The following is a 21,221-nucleotide window of genomic DNA, read 5'->3' on the forward strand; positions in this document are numbered from 1 at the left end:
CAGCACTTGTAACATTTTAGGTAACTACAGCATTTCCTTTAAATTAAAAGCAAATACTTGTACTTCTTTCTATAATTCTACCAAAGACACAGATGAAGCTTTGGTATTTATTAAAGCTTGTCCTTATTTAGAAAATAGCCAGATTCTTAAATTTTGTCTAACCTACTGAAAAACTTTATTTGTTTTGTTAGCTCTTTTCATGCAATGGTGCCAACAGTGGCTTTTTCTACACAGCAGAAATAAAGCATCCTGCAGACATTAAAAAAAATCCAGCTTGGCTTTTGTGCTTGGTCTGTGTGAAGAAAATAATTGTTGCCTACTATAATAGTTCTTTTTTCCCACATGCCACCCGACAGTGATCTTGTCCGTTTCATTGTTGTGCCTGCCATTTTCTCCCACTTGTGATTCTCCATCTCAGCTGCCATTTTGTGAAGGTTTCCCATGGAGATTTCCTCTGCTTGCAGTTCATCTGCATGTGATTTAACTGTAAAAAGTGCATGAATAAAGTTTGTTTTGGACGGCAATCCTGCGCATATGTTGTTTTCTCTCTTTTTGTTTTGAGGAGGTTGTCGGCAAAACATAAATATGTGCATATTTCAGATTCTCATGTTGTGACATCATAGCTTTGCAGACATCCCCATTAAAACGACAACAAAATGAAAAGTGACACATGTGCAGGATTGCCAGGCAAAACATTCTTTTTTCATGTAAAATCGTGCATGGATGAGCTGCCAGTTCTCTCCCTTTTCTACTATTTTCATCCAGCAACAATTCAATCTATAAAAATACTTGGAGGGCTTTTCTGCACTGTTTGCAAAAACTGTGCATATATATCATCTACAGTTGCAGTAGTTCCAAAAGTGTTTTCTAATTCCTCTAAATCATGTTGTACTTTGGCACAATTTCCTGCATTTATGTCCACATTCAAAGCAGGAAGCAATAACCTCTCTAACAACTTGTGCTTCTTCTCAGTGGCAGATATCTCAGAATCCTCTAATAAGTGTATCAAAATCTATTTCTCCTACTGGTTTTGCTATTTTTCCAGAAAAACACCTTAATCTATAAGAAGCATGATTATAACTTCTTCTTTCTGTTTCCAATAGCTTTATAACATGCTCCACAACTATTTTTTGCACCTTTGCAGGTGCCTCTACAAAGACATCTCTATCCACATAATCAGGGGCAATTATATACTCTGTTGTCTCCAGAGGCGTAGTTCCAAGGGGGATGGGGGTGCGACGCACTGGGCGCCACTCCTGTGGGGGAGTGGCGGGGGCATTCCAGGGCAGGATGGGGCAGAGGACGCACTAGTTCACAGGTGCTTTTCCCCCTTGCTACCCCTTTGGCTGTCTCTCCTGGCTTTGATGAGCTACCTTTTGGCTTAACATACTTCTGTGGGGTACTATGGCCTAAGCTTTGTTTTATAGGTGTTACTGCCCACTGCTTTTCTAACTTAGAAGTGTTACAAGCTTTTGCCAGAAAACTTTTTTTGAAACTCACATACCATGTTTCTCCGAAAATAAGACAATGTCTTATATTAATTTTTGCTCCCAAAAATGCGCTATGTCTTATTTTCAGGGGATGTCTTATTTTTCTGCTCCACATCTGCATGCTCTGGTGTTCTGTTCGACGGGCATGCTTCCAAATAAAAACTTTGCTATGTATTACTTTCAGGGGATGTTTTATATTTAGCACTTCAGCAAAACCTCTACTATGTCTTATTCTCAGGGGATGTCTTATTTTAGGAGAAACAGGGTAGTACCATCCTAACTTTAGTACCAGTCATTCTTTTATATTTGCTGACAGTACCATAATAACTTAAAGAACATTCTAGTTCTGCATCAGATACAGTTGGCAATACTCCACTCAGTCTAGCACAGCAACCTAGTTTAAAAGCTAATACATCTTTACAAATACTCAGATCACAAGGTAGAACTGTCTCTGTTCGGGCACCAAATTTTCTGTACCCAGTTTAGATTTCAAGAAGGATATTATCATTAATGGGAAAGGAGTTCAAATATTTTAACAGTGTTATCCCACCTTGTGACCCTTAACATTCACAAGATGTACAACAACAAAAACTTTAAATCTGTTCTCTGTTTCACAAATAATAATGTGCAGTACAACAATGAAATATGGCAAACAAATACAACAACAATAATCACCATATCATAGTTCTGGCCTGTTGTGCAAAACAGACTAGCAGGGTCTCAGTCCTTTACAGTTCTGCCTAGCTGTGACCTGTAGCACTGTTGATGGACTTGAAGCTTTGCTGTTCTTTGCTGAGTCCTCTCTCCTTATTGCCAGGCCTTCAAAAGTAGCCCTGAAATATGAAAATATAGTTCATAACAGCTGAACTCTATGAAGTAGACTGGCTCCAGCTATAGGCCTCCAACAAATCTGAGGAAATGGAGCCTTTTCATCCTTATATGCTGAAACCCGAGCTCTTTAGCTTCCCCTAATGGACTCTGGGTTACACAAACAGAGGAAACCTCTGTGGAAAACTTTTACAAAATGGCGACCAGGATGAAGAATCACAAGTGGGAGAAAATGGCAGGTGCAACTGCAGTGAAAATGATAGCAAGAACTAGGGAGACGACACTGGAGGGGAGAAATAAAGTGTCTCCTATCTGTGCAGGCAAGGAGGAGACATTCTCAACCCATGTTCAGGGAAAAAACGATTGCTAGTTTAGCAATTTTTGAAAAACCTGGGTTGAAAGAAATAAAACGTCCTGAAGACATTTGGGGGGAAAGAACTGTGCAAACTTCTTTCCCAAAACACTTTTTATAACATCCACAGGACATTATATTTTTGCTGTCTGGAAAAGGCCAGTGCTGGACTTTAAGGCAGAAGGTCAGATTTTGCTCACAGACTCACCAGAATGCCCCCAAAGGAGACTGTAGCTTTGCATTTGAAGAATATGCGCTGACATCTAAAAGGGACCATTTTGCTTAAAAATGATTTTTACATTTCTTGTTTAAAGCTTACTTTAGTAAGATATTTTGTGTATCCTGCACAAAATCTCTGTTCTCCTTTTGCTTCAGCCCAGAATGTTCTCTGAAATGCTGCTCCTGGGATGCACCACCCCCCACACAGGAGTAGCATGAGGGAAGATTCAGTCAGAGGTTAGTCACAGGAGGGGAACAATCCCCCAATAAGAAGTGTGCCACAGGAAGAAAGGTTCAGCAATATTACCCCCTCCATCAGTAGAAATTTCTGCTGGATACAATCCACGGTATATTCACTGTGTTTCAAAGTTGATGTAACAGTGCTCCTCAAATGGTCAAATGAAATTATGCGTAAGATTTCATTATGCTAGATATGCCCAAATATAATTTTCCATGTTTATGGACAAAAGGGAAAGTTTTAAAATCACCAAATATTTCTTGGCAAGAATAGTTTTTATGTGGACTGTGGTTGATTTTACCAATGGTCTGTTGCAGTAAAAACAGCATCTTCTGAAAAATCCTGTACCTGAGTATTAAGTATGGGTATATTGCATCTGCTTAAGTAGTGCATGCATGATATTATGTCTACTCTCTTTTTGTCCACAGTTGTGTGCATTTTGATACAAAACCATCATTTTGTTCATGCATGGATAACGTGTGATAGATTATTATATCTAAGTACTGAGATATTGGTACTTAAATAAAAGAATAAGAATGTGCCCTATGAAAAATTTTAATACAAGGAATTGATCAAATCTGAAGCTGAAAATCACATCATTTATTGCCTTTTTCTATGGTACAATAGGATACTTGCTTTATTTTTCTTCAAACATGAAAACTTGTTTTAGCCAAAGCTTTCTGCATTTCGTTTTGGCCATGGAATTAATGTCTATTAGATTTACAGAACAATTCAGTTTGAGGAAGAGTTGTGGCAGCTGGAGGTGGTGCGGTGAAGAGAGGGAAACTTGAAATCTCTCCCACTGCTGATAATGACTTATGCCACACTTTTGTGTGGTGTTCCCAGTCTAGAATGCTGGTAGAAGCTGACAAGCATCGGATCTATCACCAAAAACTCCCCAGCTCCCATCTGCTAGTATTCAAGCAGATGCCAGCATTGCTCAGCAGTGCCCCCACTTCCAGATTTTGCCACTGTGCAGCTGAGGGGTAGCCAGCTGGCAGTGCCTCTGTACCCTCCACCAGCAGGGATGCCCCTTGTATCAGCAGGGGGCAAACACATTGGCGTGGCCATCCACCTCTCCTTGTGGCCATTTGGCCCCACCTCATAGCCTATATGATTGTGAGAACTTTATTTACATTATTAATAGTCATTCTCTGTCACTGAGACTCAAGGCATATTACATAGTGTAAGTCAAATGCAGCCTACAGGATGGAACATCCAATTTGGATTGTAGGAATCTGGAGCCAACTAGAAATCTAAAACAAAGGGAAACAAACCTGACAACAAAGTATAAGTATTTAATTATGCATGACAAGTTGAACTTGTACGCTAGTCATTTATGAATTCATTAATATTATTATTATTAGACAGATTTTATCGTTCTTTTCTGCCTCCTTGGGCAAGCAAGGGGGCTAATAAAGTAAAATATACAAATTAAAATAGTATCTGAAAAGCCATTAAAACCAACACATAAATATATATTTTAAAAGATAAAGCAAACATTTAAAATTAATTTAAAAAGATAAAAACAAAAATTAAAACATTAAGCAAGCCTATAACTTCCATAGAAAAGTATTCTTCATGACAATTGTACATTCATAATTATGACAGAAAAATTCCACCATTTAAAAGTTTAGACTGGGAACTCTCTTTTTTCTTCATCCTTTGAAATTACTGTCTTTTCATTAACTCATTTGACTATCTCTTTCTGTAGTCTTCCAGCATGATTTTAAAGCAAAGTTTTCTTGCCTTTTATTTTTTTATTTACTGTTGCATCTGTGATGTTTTTGTCCTTAAATTCAAACAATGTATCTCATGATTAATGTAGCTTTAAGTTGGAACAGGTCTTCCAATTAGAGACTAAGTAAACACATGGAATCATTTATCTTCCATAACCACCAGTTACATGCTTTCATCTTTAATTTAAAAGAGTGCACTGTAACAAAAGAATGCACAATGTAACATTTCCTGGGGAATGGTGCTTCCAGTGGGTTAAATACTGCTGTCGAACAGAGTTTGTACTCAAGAGATAGTACAGTATTTACTGTGTGGGTCGTGAGCTGGCATCACACATACACTGGACTCCCCTGTATGATATCTAGGCTGTGCCGTTTTTGTGTATCTTTATCCAACAATCTATATGGATGGAGATGGACAACAGTTTTCAAATATAAATATTTGAACTTGGTATGTATATTCATTCCACTTTCACTTAGATTGAAAAGACAATTCAACATTTTATGGTTCCAAAAAATTGACAAATCTATTTAGCAAGATAAGACAATAGAAAGAAAAAAAACATGTGAAGTGGTACCTCTTTCAAATCACTCTGAGCTATTTCTGCTCTAAAGAAGGCTACTCTACAAACACAGCCACTAAATTTCATTCTTTTATTAGTACATAAGGAGCCAGTGTTCCTTCACCATGAACTCAGAGTTCATTGTATAGTTGCTATCCAGTCTTCACTATGGGCCTTTCCCCACTTACCTTAAGCCCTGCGCTACTTGAGGAGAGTAGTGCGGGGTCCCCCGGCACTCCCCATGACAGGGGCGGCGACAGCGCAGCCGCCCCGACAATGCCGCTGTCGCACCCCCTCAGCACGCAGCACCCCCCTCTTCTTAACGGCACCTTTTGATGACCCCGCGCAGAGTGCGGGGTTGTGGGGACGCCCGGGCGCGCACCTGGGAAACCGCGCACTGAGAGCAGCGCGCAGCATAGAGGGGATCGAAGAGAGTGGGGAAAGGCCCTAGAAGACATGACTAATCTCTAATAATTAGAGTCCAGTACCTTTTCTTTATAAAAATAACAAAAGCTAGATGAATTCCGACTGAAAGCTCTGAGTGCTTGCCATTTAAAGTGAGAGTCATTAAGCAATATTTTTCAAGGACCCACAGGAAGTCCTTTTCAGAAGTTCCAGTTGTTTGGAGGAAATGTGCTTATATTCCTTGGTTATTGAAAACTATTCCGTAGGCAGGCACACAAGGAACATCTCTCCCACCTGTCCTGTTTCCTGCAGTAATACAAGCCATATACAATCTTTTTTCTCAGATACTGTAGGAGTTTGTGAACTGAACACAAACATTCTAAGATAATTATAAATTAATAATGTGGTTTTCTTATAAATAGTCCTATTAATTCCAGTATAGATTGTGGACAAGTAAGCAGCCTCGGGATTTATAGCTGTAGGGATCCCCCCCCCCCCCCGCAAAAAAAATTCAAATTTAAACCTCACAAATAAAATGTGAAGGTAATAAAATTCCTGAAAAGAATTATGAGAGGAAAATGTCTTTCCTATTTGAACACAGGAGGCTACATTGAAACTGAAGCTGCTGTGCAGGATTCGTTGGGATTGGGTAAACTTGGGACACAGGCAGAAAAAGATCGAAGGCTAAAGAAAAAGTAAGTTACTTGGTAATTCTCTTTTCATGATGTTATGTGCTGTTAGTTCATTTTCTAGGTGTTGGGTTGGCATCAATTGCATTTTTAGTAGATCCAGTAGGTATTTGTCTCAATAAGAACTTATCTGATGAACAAAACTGACAGCACATTATTTAATGATACCATTTATCATAACTGCCAAGTTGCCATGAGTTCAAAATTTTAAAGAGCCAGGTTTGCAAAAAAAAAAAAAATTGTGGCACCTGTGCCCAATACAGTTTTAATGACTAACCACAGTGGACAGTTTCTGTTCCTTTCCGTGAAAAATGAGGAACAGAAGCTTTTTTATTTATCAATAGGAGCATACAAATATTCTTCATTGATGGTAGTAAATTTGTTGATTTTTAATGCAATGAAGGCGCCACCTTAGATTTTAAGATACAGAAATTACAGGATAATGATAGGGTTACTTGTGCCATGCCTACTTGTAAAGCGAATACATTTCCAGCAGATGCTATGAATCAAGTCACACAAAAAGACTATGGCAAAGTATAATTATTTCAGTTTTTCAATGTGTTCATGCTGTGGAGAGAAAAACGGGGTTTTTTTTAAATGGAGGATAAAAGCTGTAAAAACAATTTTTAGTGTTTTAAAGTGTTAACATTTTGCTCATATTGGTCCAATTTGTAGCTTCCCTCATAGTCTTCTCATACATCTTTAGGACTATGCAAACATTAGAAAGTATATACATTTGTATGTTTATAGAAGGAACCGGGGTCAGACCTGATGATCATACATCTTGCCTGTCAACTAAAGGCAGTGCATAATTTGCACCAGGGAAATACTGTCTTAAACATGTTTGCTGCAATACTGACTTAGAGGATTTTAAAGGTTAATGTGTTTTTATGTTTTGCTTTTGCTCATTATATCTGCACTTTTCAAGAGAAGCAATACTGCACAGTTTGACGAGCTCTTTTTGTTACTACCATGAATATGGTACAAGAAAGCTCCAAAAGAGCTATTCCTAGAAGGAACAATGGTAAATAAATTAAAGGAGACAAGCTCATGATACAATACAATACGCAGCAGGGGTCCCTAATGGCACCTATGGGTGCCATGGTGACTGCTAACACCTTTCCTGGAACACACCAAGGCCCTTTCTGCACGTTTCCTTGCGGCGTCACCTTCCACGCCAGCAAGAATTCACCGGGCGTGAGGCTATATCGCTCGCGATGCACGATGGCGTCTCAGCAGAGGCCGGCAACGCAGGCGTGGTTCGCGACGTGAGCTGCCTCTTTCCTTGCCTCCCTATCTCATTAATAAATCTCGAACAGCGACCAGCGAACAGCCTGCTTCACGCCGCCCTCAATTTCCAGGGTCGGAGGACAGCGATGGGCGTATTGCGACGGCCAGCAGGCCAACGACGGGACATCGGGAGTGGGATCGGAAATAGCGCAGCCCCTCGGGCGGTGCTGTTCGCGACTCGCGCTGTCGGAACACGCTTCTCAAAACAACCCTTTAAGGGTTAGTGTTTTTTAGGCGCCTGATGTCACTCTGGGGAGGGGAGCTTAGTTGTACGCCTGGCAAGCACTTCCCAGGTCAGCCGCTTTTGGCCCGCATGAAAGGGCCCTCCAAGTGTTTTTTAGAAAATGGAAGGGGCCAAGTGGAGCTTTTGCTCAGAAAGACTTCTGATTGACCACTGGAGATCTGATTGACTGTGCAGATATTTAAACATGTTGCTTTGGAAACAGCTGCTAGCTATCACAGCACAAAAATCGTCACTTGTGCTGTATGACACTTCAGTCACTGTGTGACTGAAGGCAAACTGTTTTGTGGCTGGCTTCACCTCCTTCAGCAGCTATTTTGTGGCTGGGTCCACCTTGCTTTGTCAGAATTCCAAGGGTGCCTACAGGTTCAAAAAGGCTGGAAACCACTGATACAGAGCCTGCAGGCTCAAAATCGTAACTGTATAGTTTGGCTACAATTTTTTTTAACAATTTCCTTGTATAAGCCCCTTTTCTTTCTAATACAAGAAGTCTCACACTACCAATCAGAAAAGACTAGTGGGTTCAGTATTAGATTAACAGTATAGGTCTTCTTTTGGTGCTCCTTTACTACACATTTAATGTTAGTATATCATCAATAAATATATGCTGGGCATTCAACAATTAAAGGACATTGCTACAATGGCTAATACATGGCTAATACCATGTAACACCATCCAGATTACTGTGGATCCATGGTTGTTTAGATATAGAAATCCCTCACTGTGATAATGTTTTAATCTTCTAGAATGTTCTATATGTGAAAGAGTATAATATGGGAATAGTAGTTCTAAGTCACTGTGGTGTTCTGCTGCCTGTAAGGAAGCCTTTTCAAATCATGCTTCTCTACGCAGTCTCTTTTCACTATGCTGATTAATAATACATGTACAACCTCAAATTAATCATATCCTTTTATATTATTTATTTACTATGTTTATAGTCTGCTTTTCTTACTGATACTCAAGCTGGATTACACTTGCTAGAAGTTTTTTTAAAAAAATCTTTATTATACTGCAAGAAAAACAGTATTTTACATATGGTTAACAAATAAAGCTGCAAAAAAAATTTCTGTAGCCATTAACACTTCAAATATTATCAAATGCCCTCCTGAACAACTGTATGTTATACCTTCTGCACAATAAAAATGTCAGACACTTCCTGACCTTGTCAAGCAGTCCATTCCAACAGGTGGGAGCCAAAATAGATAATGATTGAATACAACCACTTGTTGATCTTACCCATCTGCACTGTGGCACTTGCATTATGGCATTGTGGCTTTGCTCATACGAATAAAGTGGTCATGATGAAACACACTGAGTAAGACAATCCCTCTGTGTGGATATGTCAATCCTAGGCATGAATAATAATCAGCATCTTGAATCAGTCCTAGAAGCTAAACAGTAACACACAGAACACTTACCTTGAGGTTCTTCAGAGGCTCTTCAGTCGGCTTGCAGTGATTTCCTTTTGTTTTTCTGTTTACATGCAAGGAGACACTCCCTCCTGGCCATGCAGTTTTTCTGCAGAAAACTCTTCAGGGTTGGTTCTTTCAATTCGACTCACTAAGTGATTCTTAAAGGCACAGACTTCAAAGGCACTTATGCTCAACGAATCTAATTAACCCAGTAGTCAAAATTGCTAGCTTAGCCTTTAAACTGCACTTTTATCCATATTACTGTTCCAAAAATACCCCCCCCCCCCAATTCCCTGGACCATATTCTGTCAAAGAAACATTGTAAACCATTCTAGAGCCAATATTATCTCTCTTCCACTTCCTCCACTTTCTGCTGCTACTTCCTGGAGTCCAGAGAGGCTTGTTCTTTTCCAAGCAGTCTCTTTTCTATTGATCTATCAACATGAAAATGCAGAAGTCAGTGTGCTTTGGCTAAGCTCATGTGAATGAACTTCTTTAATTTGAAAGAAACAGCAACATGGAAGGGGTGGTGAGGGAGAAGGTATGGATCGCAGAGCAAGGGAGAGGGAAGCCTGTGGGCAGAGGAAAGATCTCCAGGGCAAACCTGTACTCACTGTCAACTCTCCATGCTCTGGCAGTGAAGCAAATTATAAGTCATGGTAAAAGTGATCTTGCTTGCTGCAGAAAGAATGGAAAGTCAAAGCAGGGCTCCAGGAAAGAGGTCCGTACAAGAAATCTTGTGCAACAGACATCAGCCCTCATCACACACCAAACACCTTGTGCATAATCTGCCACTAGTGTGCTGTTCCTTTGGGGAAAGTCTTCTGCAACGTGGTAAATATACAGTCTGTCTAATGAAGGATGGAGGGGCTTACTGTATGGAATTGCCCCATATTGAAACACATGAACTTGTTTAATGTAATTTTATTCTTTGAATTCTGGTTTGTGTAATTTTCATGGTTTGTGTGTGTGAGAGCATACCTGAGAATTGCCTCAGTGCTTATTTTTGTTAAAAGTCTTGTTGATGAGTTCTAGAAATATAGAAACTATTTTAGGGCTTTGCCAATTAAGCATTACTGGAAAATCTAAAAACAAATGAACTCAATAGTATTGTTTTTGTATTTTGTTTTGTTTTGTTTTAGATAAATACCTTCTGACCATCTGAATTTTCCTGCTTTGAATTGTTAACTTAGTTATGAAACACTAGAATGTATGCTGATGCCAAAACTACCTGCTGTTCAACTCTCTGCTGGCCTGTGAATTGTATAGACATTAGCTATATTTGAAACTTTCTCCTAAAAACTTACTCTGGAAATTATCTGTGTTCAGCTCCTGTTGTCAGCAATCTAGGAGAATCAATTGGCAGGGTTAGAACCCACATGCCCTGACTTGCTCCACATATTAATCCAGCATGGTATAGTGGTTAAGAAAAGGTGAACTAATCTAATCTGGAAAACCAAGTTTGATTCCCCATTCCTCCACACAAGTGGTGGACTCTTATCTGGTGAACTGGATTTGTTTCCCCATTCTTACTTTTTCCACTCCAACTGCTAGGTGACTTGGACCTAGTCACAGTTCTTCAGAACTCTCTCAGTCTCACCTACTTCATAAGGTATCTGTTATGGGGAGAGGAATAGAAGAAATTTGTAAACTGATACTTTGAGTCTCCTTGGCTATGAGAGAAACGGGGAGGGGATATATATCTAAACTTATCTTCTTCATCCTATCTCTAGTACACCCCCATTCAAAATAATAATAATAATAATAATAATAATAATAATACAGGCTACAGTTTTTTAATATCTAGCATTAAAAGTATTCACATAATTCAGGATTGGGATTGAAAACCTTGATCCAATTTCTTTCTCTGTGTGCTCATTCTTTCTAGATTGTAGAATTGTGGGTCTTTAAAGACAAAAGTAGTCCCTGTGCAAACACTTGGTCATTACTGACCCATGGGGTGACATCACATCACTACATTATCTAGGCAGACTATGTATTGTTGAAGGCTTTCACATCCGGATTCAACTGGTTGTTGTGGGTTTTCCAGGCTGTGTGGCCGTGGTCTGGTAGATCTTGTTCCTAACATTTCACCTGCACCTGTGGCAGGCATCTTCAGTCCAGTAATGCAGTCAACCACACCTTTGCATAGCAAGTTCCACCCAAACACATACTGATTGGTTCTCCACCCTGGGACATGGACAATATATACCCCACTAAACATTCGCTTCTCGCTGGACAAAGGGTATAACAGACTTCTTTCTGTGATACATCTCTGAAGATGCCAGCCACAGATGCAGGCAAAACATTAGGAACAAGATCAACCAGACCACGGCCACCCAGCCTGGAAAACCCACAACAACTAGGCAGACTGTGTTTATGGCCATTGCCTTGCCCAGGCAAGCTGGGTATTCATTTTACTGACGTTGGAAGGATGGAAGGCTGAGTCAATCATGAGCCAGCTACCTAAAACTGACTTCTGTTGGGATTGAACTCAGGTTGTGAGCAGAGTTTTGACTGCAGTACTACAATTTGCCATTCTGTGCCATGGGACTCTTTGCTACTCTTTAGGGATTGGGATTTTTGCTGAGTATTACTCCAGCTGTTGCTTAGCCTTTAAAATGGGAAAGTTGCTGGTGCATCAGTGGTTTACAAGCAGTGTCATAGCCCCTTGCTTCAAGCATTTGAAAAGAAGCTTTACAATGAAATAAACATTTGTTTGTGTGATTGCTTGCTATTAAGTATAGAATGAACTCCATATGAAATGTCTCATCTATCTCATACAGCAGCCATTGATATGTGAGCATATGTAACAAATTAACAGATTAATAGATCATAAATCTAATACATCTACAGTTGATTGAAAGTGATTTGTTAGAGTCATGCTCAATTACGGAGGTTTAATGGACTTAGTATTCAAAAATGAAATTGAAAAGTATGTAAATTAAAATAACGGGCTCTCACATATCATTATGTAATCATTCTGACATTCAGTCTTTTGCCATATAGCAATATATTTCTAATTACTGTAGTTGCTCTTTTTTATTCTATAAATATATTTTACAAATACAAGTTTAATTATAATGTTATTAATGTTTAATTTTATAATGTAAAAAATTCTGACTATTAAATTTGGAACAGAGGTAGCCAAAATTTCTTTCAAGGTCAGGTTTTTGGGTTAGGCTTGCCAGGCCTCCCAGTGTGACAGAGGGCCTCTCACTGGGTGTCCCCATTGCTTGCTGCTGCTCTGAGTGGTAGTGAGAGAAAAATGAAACAAAAACAGATGTAATTGATGTCACTATGTCACTACTAGCTAAAACCTGGAAGTGCCATAGGATAGCACTAGGAATTGCTGAAAACTAGAGCTTCCTTTTGTCTCTTCTGGGTTTTTACCTGGAAGTGATGTAGCAAGTTCACTGATGTTACATGGACCCTTCATGCCATGACCCCAAACCTCTCACCATTTGTCAGGCATGGCCTGACAACCCTGCTGATTCAATAGGGCTACTACTCAAAAGGCCCTGGCTCAAATTTGTATTAATCCTACCCTGTGAGTGAAAGGGGTTTTGCACTGGAGATAGCAGAAAACCTCTTTATGGGTTAATAACTTCCAACTAGAAACCAGCTTAACAGGTTGAAAAATGTCTTGAAAAGCTTTAAGAGCCGTTCATAGAAATAAAGACCAGTGCAACACAAAACTGGAATGTTCAGTATTCAGCTGACAACTGACATTGGTTATTGGTTTCTATGGATCCAGGGTGGTGTTTCTTTGTCTCTATGGTTGAAATATTTTGTACTGGAAAACAAAGTGAACTTCTTTAATACCCAGAGTAACTAGTTGACTGTATTAGGATTGCCAACTCCAGCTTGGAAAATTCATAGAGATTTGGAAGTTTGGGTAGGGTGACCTCATCAGGGCACAATACCATAGAGTCTGCCCTCCAAAGAACCTTTTTTCCCCAAAGGAACTTGTCTCTTTAGGCTGGATATCAGTTGTAATACCAGGAGATTGGTAGGCCTTCCTGCTGGTTGGCAACCTTAGGTGCCACTTGCCCACTTAAGTTTCCCAGGGTTGAGCAGTTGGTGTCCAGAAGTCAAAAAACATGCTTTCTGGCTATACTCTACAGAGATCTGGATGCCAGATCACTGAATTTCTCTGTTTGAAATAAAGGGGAATGGATTCCTTCTCCTTCCTCAAGTCAGAAGGTCTTTGCTTTACTTCCTAGAAAACAGCAATAGATGGATTCTGCATAGCATAAATATAACATCTTTAAGGGACATTTCCACAGACTAACCCTCAGTAAAAGTCCAAGTTAAACAGAAACCTACCATACAGCACTAGGAAGGTGCCCCCCTGGTTTGACAAAGAAAGTTAAAACAAACTAATTACGTGCATCTTAATTAATTAAACAAACTAATTCGCGGCATCTTACCAACAATTCAAGAGAGATTTAGAAATCCTGTGTCGCTGCTAATCAGCTAGTCTTCAATATAAAACTACTCTTTCATTCTTTAAATGAAAGAGAGAAACAGGTCGAAACCAGTATACAGAATCAGTGGGATCGCTTATCGAATCGTTGTAATCTCCAGTGACTCAAGAACCAGTTTTTTGGGCCTTGGACAAAACAGACTTGACTCCAATAAAATGAGTAATGCTTTTCTTCTATTCTCCCTGAGGTTTTGGATAGATTCATTTCATGGGCTTGGCTGTTCCAGAAAAGGAAGAGACCAGTAACATTTATCATCCATCTCCATCATTAGATCAAAGCTTTCCAAATGGCCCTCCTGTTACAACTCAGGAAATCCATGGATCTAATAACTGGAATTGAAACCCCATAAAGCCTCTTCTTGGCCCAGATATAATTTTGTGAGATACTGAAGTTTCGCATATAGAGTGGGTGGGCACCCCCTTTGGCCATTATCTTATTCACCCAAATCAATGACTCAGGCCTCATTCCTAAGCTCTTCCTATTCATCTGCAGTCATTAAAATACCTATTTATAAAAAAAGGTGACTCCATCGGATCCCAAGCAACTTCCACCCAATTAGTTTTGACATCAGTCATTGGGAAAATATATGCTAAGACACTTCTACTCCAAACTACAGGCCTGGACGCATTCATCAGAAACATCATTGGCCTAGAGCAAATATAGGGCTACACGAGGGGAAATCCACACGTTAGACCTGATGCGCTATATGCTTCTTACGTGATTTTGGTTAATGGAATACCCAAAAGTCCAAGAAGCAAACTTTATGCTGCCTTCTCATTGATTTGAGAAGGCAGCTTTGTTGACACAGTCTCTAGAGAACGCCTTTGGAAATAAAATTGGCTACACAAGGAATAGACAATAAACTTCTTTTTCTACAATCTCAGGCAACTTTTATACCAACACAAACTGCAGAGTTAAAGTGCTCACGTGAAAGGTCTCATGACTGATTCTATTTCTACCTTTAAAGGTGTGTGAGGCAAGAGCAGCTGTGTGTTAGCACCAACCCTTTTCAATTTATTTTGAGTGACCTTTCCATCAGCCTCCTATTGGAAATTAACAAACCATGCCCCTAAATTAGGCCTTCAAGGCATATTCCAATACTTCTATATATGCTGATGATACCATCCTTCTATCCTCAGCTAAAAGAGTTGCACTTAAGTCGACTTCTGCTGAATAGATGTGGGCAATTACTGTACATGATAACAGACTAGTCATATCAATTATCAAAAGACCAAGATTTTGATCTTTGCCAAAACAATACAAAAAAAAAAACATAACTGGGCAATTAATAGCAAGTGCCAGTGGAGCAGGTTAACCAATACAAATATCTTGGAATTACATTTTCTTGTTCCCTCTCCTGTAGTTTACTCCCACAAAAAAAGCTGCTATTGCGAAGCTGCTACCATCAGTTATTCTGCCATTGCACGCACTTCTTTTATGGAAAGGGCCACTCCCTTGTCCCAGCAGCACTAAAAAAAAATCTTTAACTCTAAGATAATAGCTGCCCGAGTAGGCCATTTTATGGAGTACCTTATATCTGGCTCCAAGCAGTTGATGACTCCTTGAATACTGGGGTCCAATCCAAATTTTTTCCAGTAAAATTATGGGCCTGCCAAAATAGTAGCGCAAATCGTGATGTGTCCCACTCTGTTTAGAACCAGAATAAAAATTCATTAGCCTGGCAGGGCTTGGTTGAGAGCTTTTAAATTTTGGCTTCCGCCTGCATTTCTCACAGCATAAGATGAGCACTCGCTGATTCACCTACTTTTGTCTGATACCTCAGGCTAATCCGCATTGGTTCTCCCTTCTGATCAGGGAAAGAAAAGTTTGAATCCACTTGGTATATCTCTCGACTCGCTTTTTCCGCTATCTAGTTCAGAGATCCTACAACTTGTTAAAACAAAAATTGTTGGAAAGTTTAACACACTGGATTAATTTTATTTAGGGCTGCTATGAAAACTTTGTTCACCCACTTACATCTTTCTTTCAATACCCCTATATCAAAAACAGGATGGCTCCTCATTTGTATTTTTTGACTAATCCAATGTAGAGAAGAGCCCCTCACACTTGCTTCAGCTTCCAATGTTTTTTCCAAGCTCCTCGGCTTTTATTGCATGGTAGATTTAACAACTCTTGGAAAGTCGAGCGAAAGGGTATGCTCTTGTGGTGAACAACAAATTGAAACATTAGGCACATCAACTGCTTTGCTGCCCTAAATCTGCTTCAAGTATCAGATCAAAATATTCCAAGATATTCTTTCTAGGCTACACCTTAGTGAAAATGGGAGAATCAGGTAGACTTCCTTTTCTTCTGGACAATTCTGACAATGAAACTTGTGAATTGGTTGCACAATTTTTACTGGAGGTGATGCACAATCAATAATTTATATTCTATCTTAAACCTTTGTATTTGTATACCTTTTATCTCAGGTTTTTTATTGTGTTATGATTATTGTTATGCCAAATAAAGGCTTATTATTATTATTATTATTATTATTATTATTATTATTATTATTATTATTATTATTATTATTATTATTATTATTATTAAGGCATTATAAAAAGATCCGTTCGGGCATTTTGTGTTCCCACAGCTTGGGAGAACAGAAGTGTTGTCAGCCAAAATGGATCTTTTTTCCCACCTGCTGCATGGAGTTGTTGTCAGTGCCACAGTGGCGCCCACCATTTTGTGTGCTACAGGAGATTCCCCATGGAGATTTCCTCTGCTTGTACCTCATCCATGGGTGTTTTTGCTGTAAAAAGATAAATAAAGTTTGTTTAGCCTAGTGATCCTTTCACATGTTATTTTTCTTTCTTTTCTTTCTTTCAAATAGTCGTGTCACTGTAGCTTCACAGACATACCCTTAGTGGTGGGATTCAAATAATTTAACAACTGGTTATTTACAAGCACCATTTTAACAACCAATTCTGCCAAAGTGGTGCAAACTTGCTGAATCCCACCACTGCCTACCCTTCAAAATAAAAACAGGAAAAACTACACATGCATGGGATCGCTAGGCTAAACAAACTTTATTCATCTACCTTTTATAGTGAAATAGCAAACAGATGAATGTTAAGCAGAGGAAACCTTGGTGGGGATTCTCCATGGAGAATCTTCTGCAGCACACAAAATGATGGCTGCCCTGTGGTGTAGCTACCATGGGGTGGGGTGGGGACAAATGCCCCAGGTGGGCCCCTGTTCACCCCCTCCACCCATCTTCCTTTGGCCGGGCCCGGCCCAGCCAGGCTGGCGGAGGCTGAAGGAGCGACCTAGCAGAGCTGCCACAGGGCGCCCCTCAACCCAGCCCCACCAGGCTGCCGGCCCAGGTAAGGGGGATGTGGGGGACATCATTTTGCCCTGCTTTGCCTCTGTGGCTGCCAGTTGCAGAAACATAAGTATGAGGTTTGGGTGGCAGAAATAAAGTATTTCCTGCCTGCTGGCTTTCATTCAGCAAACGGATTGTCTTCAACCTAGGTTGGAAAAAAAAGATTGCTAGTTTAGTGAATTTTGTAAAACCCAGATTGAGAGAAATATAGCAGACTGAACTCATTTTGGGCAAAAGACCTGTGTGAAGTTCTTATAATGCTTTAAAGATGTTTTATTTGTGCTGTGTAGAATCCACTATAGTTCTGTTTTCATGTTAGCCAGATGGGTGCAAGATGGACTCACCATCTGTCCTTACAAAAGCCTGCAAATCCTTGCGGCGGCGGGGTGGGTGGGTCCAGATCACAGTTAGGCTAGATTATGTTCAGTTATCCATTGAATTGCTGTGTGCTGTGTTTTATTTAGTTTGCTCTGTACATGGATTGTGGCACAGCTGTTCTGAATTCCTTCAGAAATTCTGTGAGTGTTAGCCCAAGCTGGACATTGGAGAAGAAATTTAGCTGAATGTGTGGTTTTTATGAATAGAAGTCTCTGCAAATAAAGCTGCTGGGTGTGGAGCATTGTAACCACTACAGCAACTTCTTGGTATAAAATATGGCAAACTTCATAACACCTCCATGCTATCAGGTTCACCTGAATGTTGTTGACTTTTTAATCAGATTTGTTCAGCTCATTTATTTTTAACAAAAATAATAATTTTGCTAATGTCAAGTACAAAGCAATGCTTTGAATACATCTTGTAATTACACACAATTTTACAAACAAATCAAATTATATTAATTGCATTAAACTATGATTACTACCCATCTATTTTTTATTATTACAGAAATTAATGCAACCCTTGAGGGCAGATGCATTTGTTGAGCCCTTAAGAACTTTTATTATGTCATGCCTCTTAACTACTCTTAATAGTCCATTATTCATTATAGCCTATTGTGGCATAGACTTTATGACTGTTTCTCTTGTGTAAGAGCTCATAAGAAGTCATTATATGCTAACTGTACTAACATCTACCAAGACAGTATTTATTCTGTGCAATGGCCATAGCCTGCCTCTTCCTCCACCCTCTACAAGATTCCGCAATCTTAATCAAGACAGACAAATATACATGCCTTAGAGACTAGGTATTCATGGTGCTTTGGGGAAGGGAGGATACTGGGCTGGATTTTCTTGAGCCCCCTAAAAGAAGAAGCTCAACAAAGTGTTTGTAATTTGACACTAGCTAAATGCATTTACTCTGTGTGGGGATATGGGTTCAGTTGTCTTTAGGTTTAAAAGAGGGAGATACAACATTTCATTTTTCTAAAAAATGCCACTCTTGCTATGCTTTTTCTTTATTTTCTTAATCTATCATATAATTTCCTTTATGGATTGACATATATTCATTAATGTTTGTGTGCTTTTCTTTTCCATCCATCTCTCTTCATCTCATGAAAAGCACATCTGGGTAAGTTAAACCACAATGGCTGCTGATCATGATCACTTTCAGCACCATGTTTGAATTTCTTATTTTATTTCCTACTTTTATTATTATTTCTTTATCTTTATATAACCACTTTATGTTGCAGATTTATTCGGGAAAGTTAAATTCAATTTAAATAGTCTAAGCTGGGCAATATTTGAGGCCTTTTCAAGGTGTACTCATATTTCTTCTTACCCAGTGATTATATATACAATGAATTGAGTTAAATTCTAGACACCTGAAATAAGTTACAAAGGTGTTGTTGTGCCTGTGTGCTATAGATTTAGAATTTTACTCATTCATTAGAATTTTACTCATTCAGCTGTTTTATATGAGCTGCATTCAGAACAACTAGATTTTGTGCTGACTTTTCCACTCTTGCTTTCATTTCTTGCCTATTCAATTAATTTGCAAGTTTAAAAATATTTTATTGCTATTCAGAATTTGGCAAAAATGATTCAGAATTGTTTCTCTTGTGAAAATTTAAGAAACTTTAAATCAAAAGACTCCCCTCATCAGGCTTATATAAATCCTACCATGAACCACAAATTATATGAACTTTAGCACTTCAGTGAGTGTGATATTATGCTTTCGAGTGAGAAGACTGTACTATCTGTACTATCTCTTGGTTTAGTGAGAACAAAAGGAGTCCATTAATCATTTAATATTAAAACATATCAATATAAATGGGCAAATTAAAATGTGGTTCAAGTTTATTATACCTTAAATGTCCAGAGAGACTTAATTGTATATAGCAGAGCTTGTATAAGAGTGTGAGGTCATGCATTCTGCAAACTGTGGGATTCATCATGATTTGTTGTTCAACTTGGAACAGTAATTCTTATCATAATTCAAAGCTGTAATTCTTTCTGTTGGATACTCATTACAAACTACATTACAAACTACTAAATATATACTGTTAGAAAAAGAAGTAAAGCTCACCATCCTGTAGTGTATACATGCACATTTATATCCCTCAGTATTATTTGTGCAAACTGGTTGTTTAAACAAAACTTCCCTAACTTTTTATATTTTTGAACAAGTTTCTTAATTGAGCATGTAGATGGTTATTTATCATAAGTGACTGTACAGGTAAGTACACGCAGCTCAAGTCTCTTTGAGAAAGGTGGACTATAAATGAAATACATAAGGTACCAACTGCAAGCCATGTGCTCTTGGCTCATTGACTCTTGATTCTTATCTTGCACTCAAGGGCTTGCATCTCTGGCCATGCCCAAACCTCATAGGTATCTGTAAGGAGAAAAAAACACAGCTGAGATGTTGTGCAGCTTGTTAAATATTTTTCCAGGAATTCCTATAGTGTAAGAGACCTGTCTTTTAGGGCTGTTTCATAAACAACATATTTAGCAATTACACATGAGAACCTTATATTCTGTACTTGGTAAAATAGTGATGCTTAAAGCTGCTTTAAGGAGTACTGACATGGTGGCAGTAGGTCAGGGATGTGGGGTCCATCACCTGTCTTATAAATCCTGGGTTCTTTTTCCAGATACGCAAAACTGCTGAGTTTTCCAAAGATTTTATTTTTTAAAAAACAAGAAATATTCTAATACATAGATTTCTCAGTTCTAGCATCACTCCATGCAGGTTTTGTTTCAGACCTGGAATCAGGAGTTGCTTTCTCCTGCTTGGCCTGGACCAGAATTTCCCTTTTCCCTCTTTTTGGTTCTCAGGTAAACTCCTTTTCCTCCCCTGCTGTAAATCAGCTTCTCCGATCTACCATTTGGCCTCTAGCTTCCTTGAGTAATTTACTCAAAACCTTTTAGTTTCCTATCCAGAAATCAAAGGTCCTTGTCAGGCAAGTGTGAATCTGATACTATAACCAGAACAACCTCTTCACACAACCTGTCTTAAAATCTTTATTTAAAGAGCAGTATTGGCTCTGATTTTGTTCAAGTTTAAATACTTAGTGGGGTGCTGGGTGGTTTCCGGGCTGTGTGGCTGTGTTCCAGCAGCATTCTCTCCTGATGTTTCACCTGCATCTATGTCTGGCATCTTCAGAGGATGAAGGTGCCAGCCACAGATGCAGGCGAAACGTCAGGAGAGAATGTTGCTAGAACACGGCCACACAGCCCGGAAACCACACAGCACCCCAGTGATTCCTGCCGTGAAATCCTTTGACAATACATTTAAATACTTAATTTTTAATAAAGGATAAATTGTTCTATCATGTAGTGAGTACATTCTTCTAAGATCTCAGCAGTTCAATAGAAAAATGATGGATACTAATATGTATTCAATTTCTTTGGCTTGCTGCAACATCATTGAATCTATGGTGTTCATTTCTAAAATATGTAATACTTTGTGATGCACTTCCAGGCATGAACTTCTGGAAGAAGCTCGAAGGAAGGGATTACCTTTTGCTCAGTGGGATGGGCCTACAGTGGTTTCATGGCTAGAG

General features: G+C 39.1%; 1 protein-coding gene across 9 annotated transcripts in view; it reads left to right on the plus strand.

Annotated features, from left to right (window-relative positions):
- Positions 1-21,221, plus strand: part of PPFIA2 (PTPRF interacting protein alpha 2) — a 320,885-nt gene that overhangs the window by 277,185 nt on the left and 22,479 nt on the right. For 6 of the 9 annotated variants that reach the window (XM_048502302.1, XM_048502308.1, XM_048502304.1 and 3 more), the window contains 3 exons: positions 6,433-6,526; positions 18,776-18,784; positions 21,140-21,221. In XM_048502302.1, coding sequence (XP_048358259.1) covers positions 6,433-6,526; positions 18,776-18,784; positions 21,140-21,221 — 185 coding nt within the window. The remainder of the gene's footprint in view (positions 1-6,432; positions 6,527-18,775; positions 18,785-21,139) is intronic. The other 3 variants (XM_048502311.1, XM_048502306.1, XM_048502307.1) reach the window with 1 other exon arrangement.

Source organism: Sphaerodactylus townsendi, linkage group LG06 (genome assembly GCF_021028975.2).
Source record: "Sphaerodactylus townsendi isolate TG3544 linkage group LG06, MPM_Stown_v2.3, whole genome shotgun sequence".
Lineage (NCBI taxonomy): Eukaryota > Metazoa > Chordata > Lepidosauria > Squamata > Sphaerodactylidae > Sphaerodactylus > Sphaerodactylus townsendi.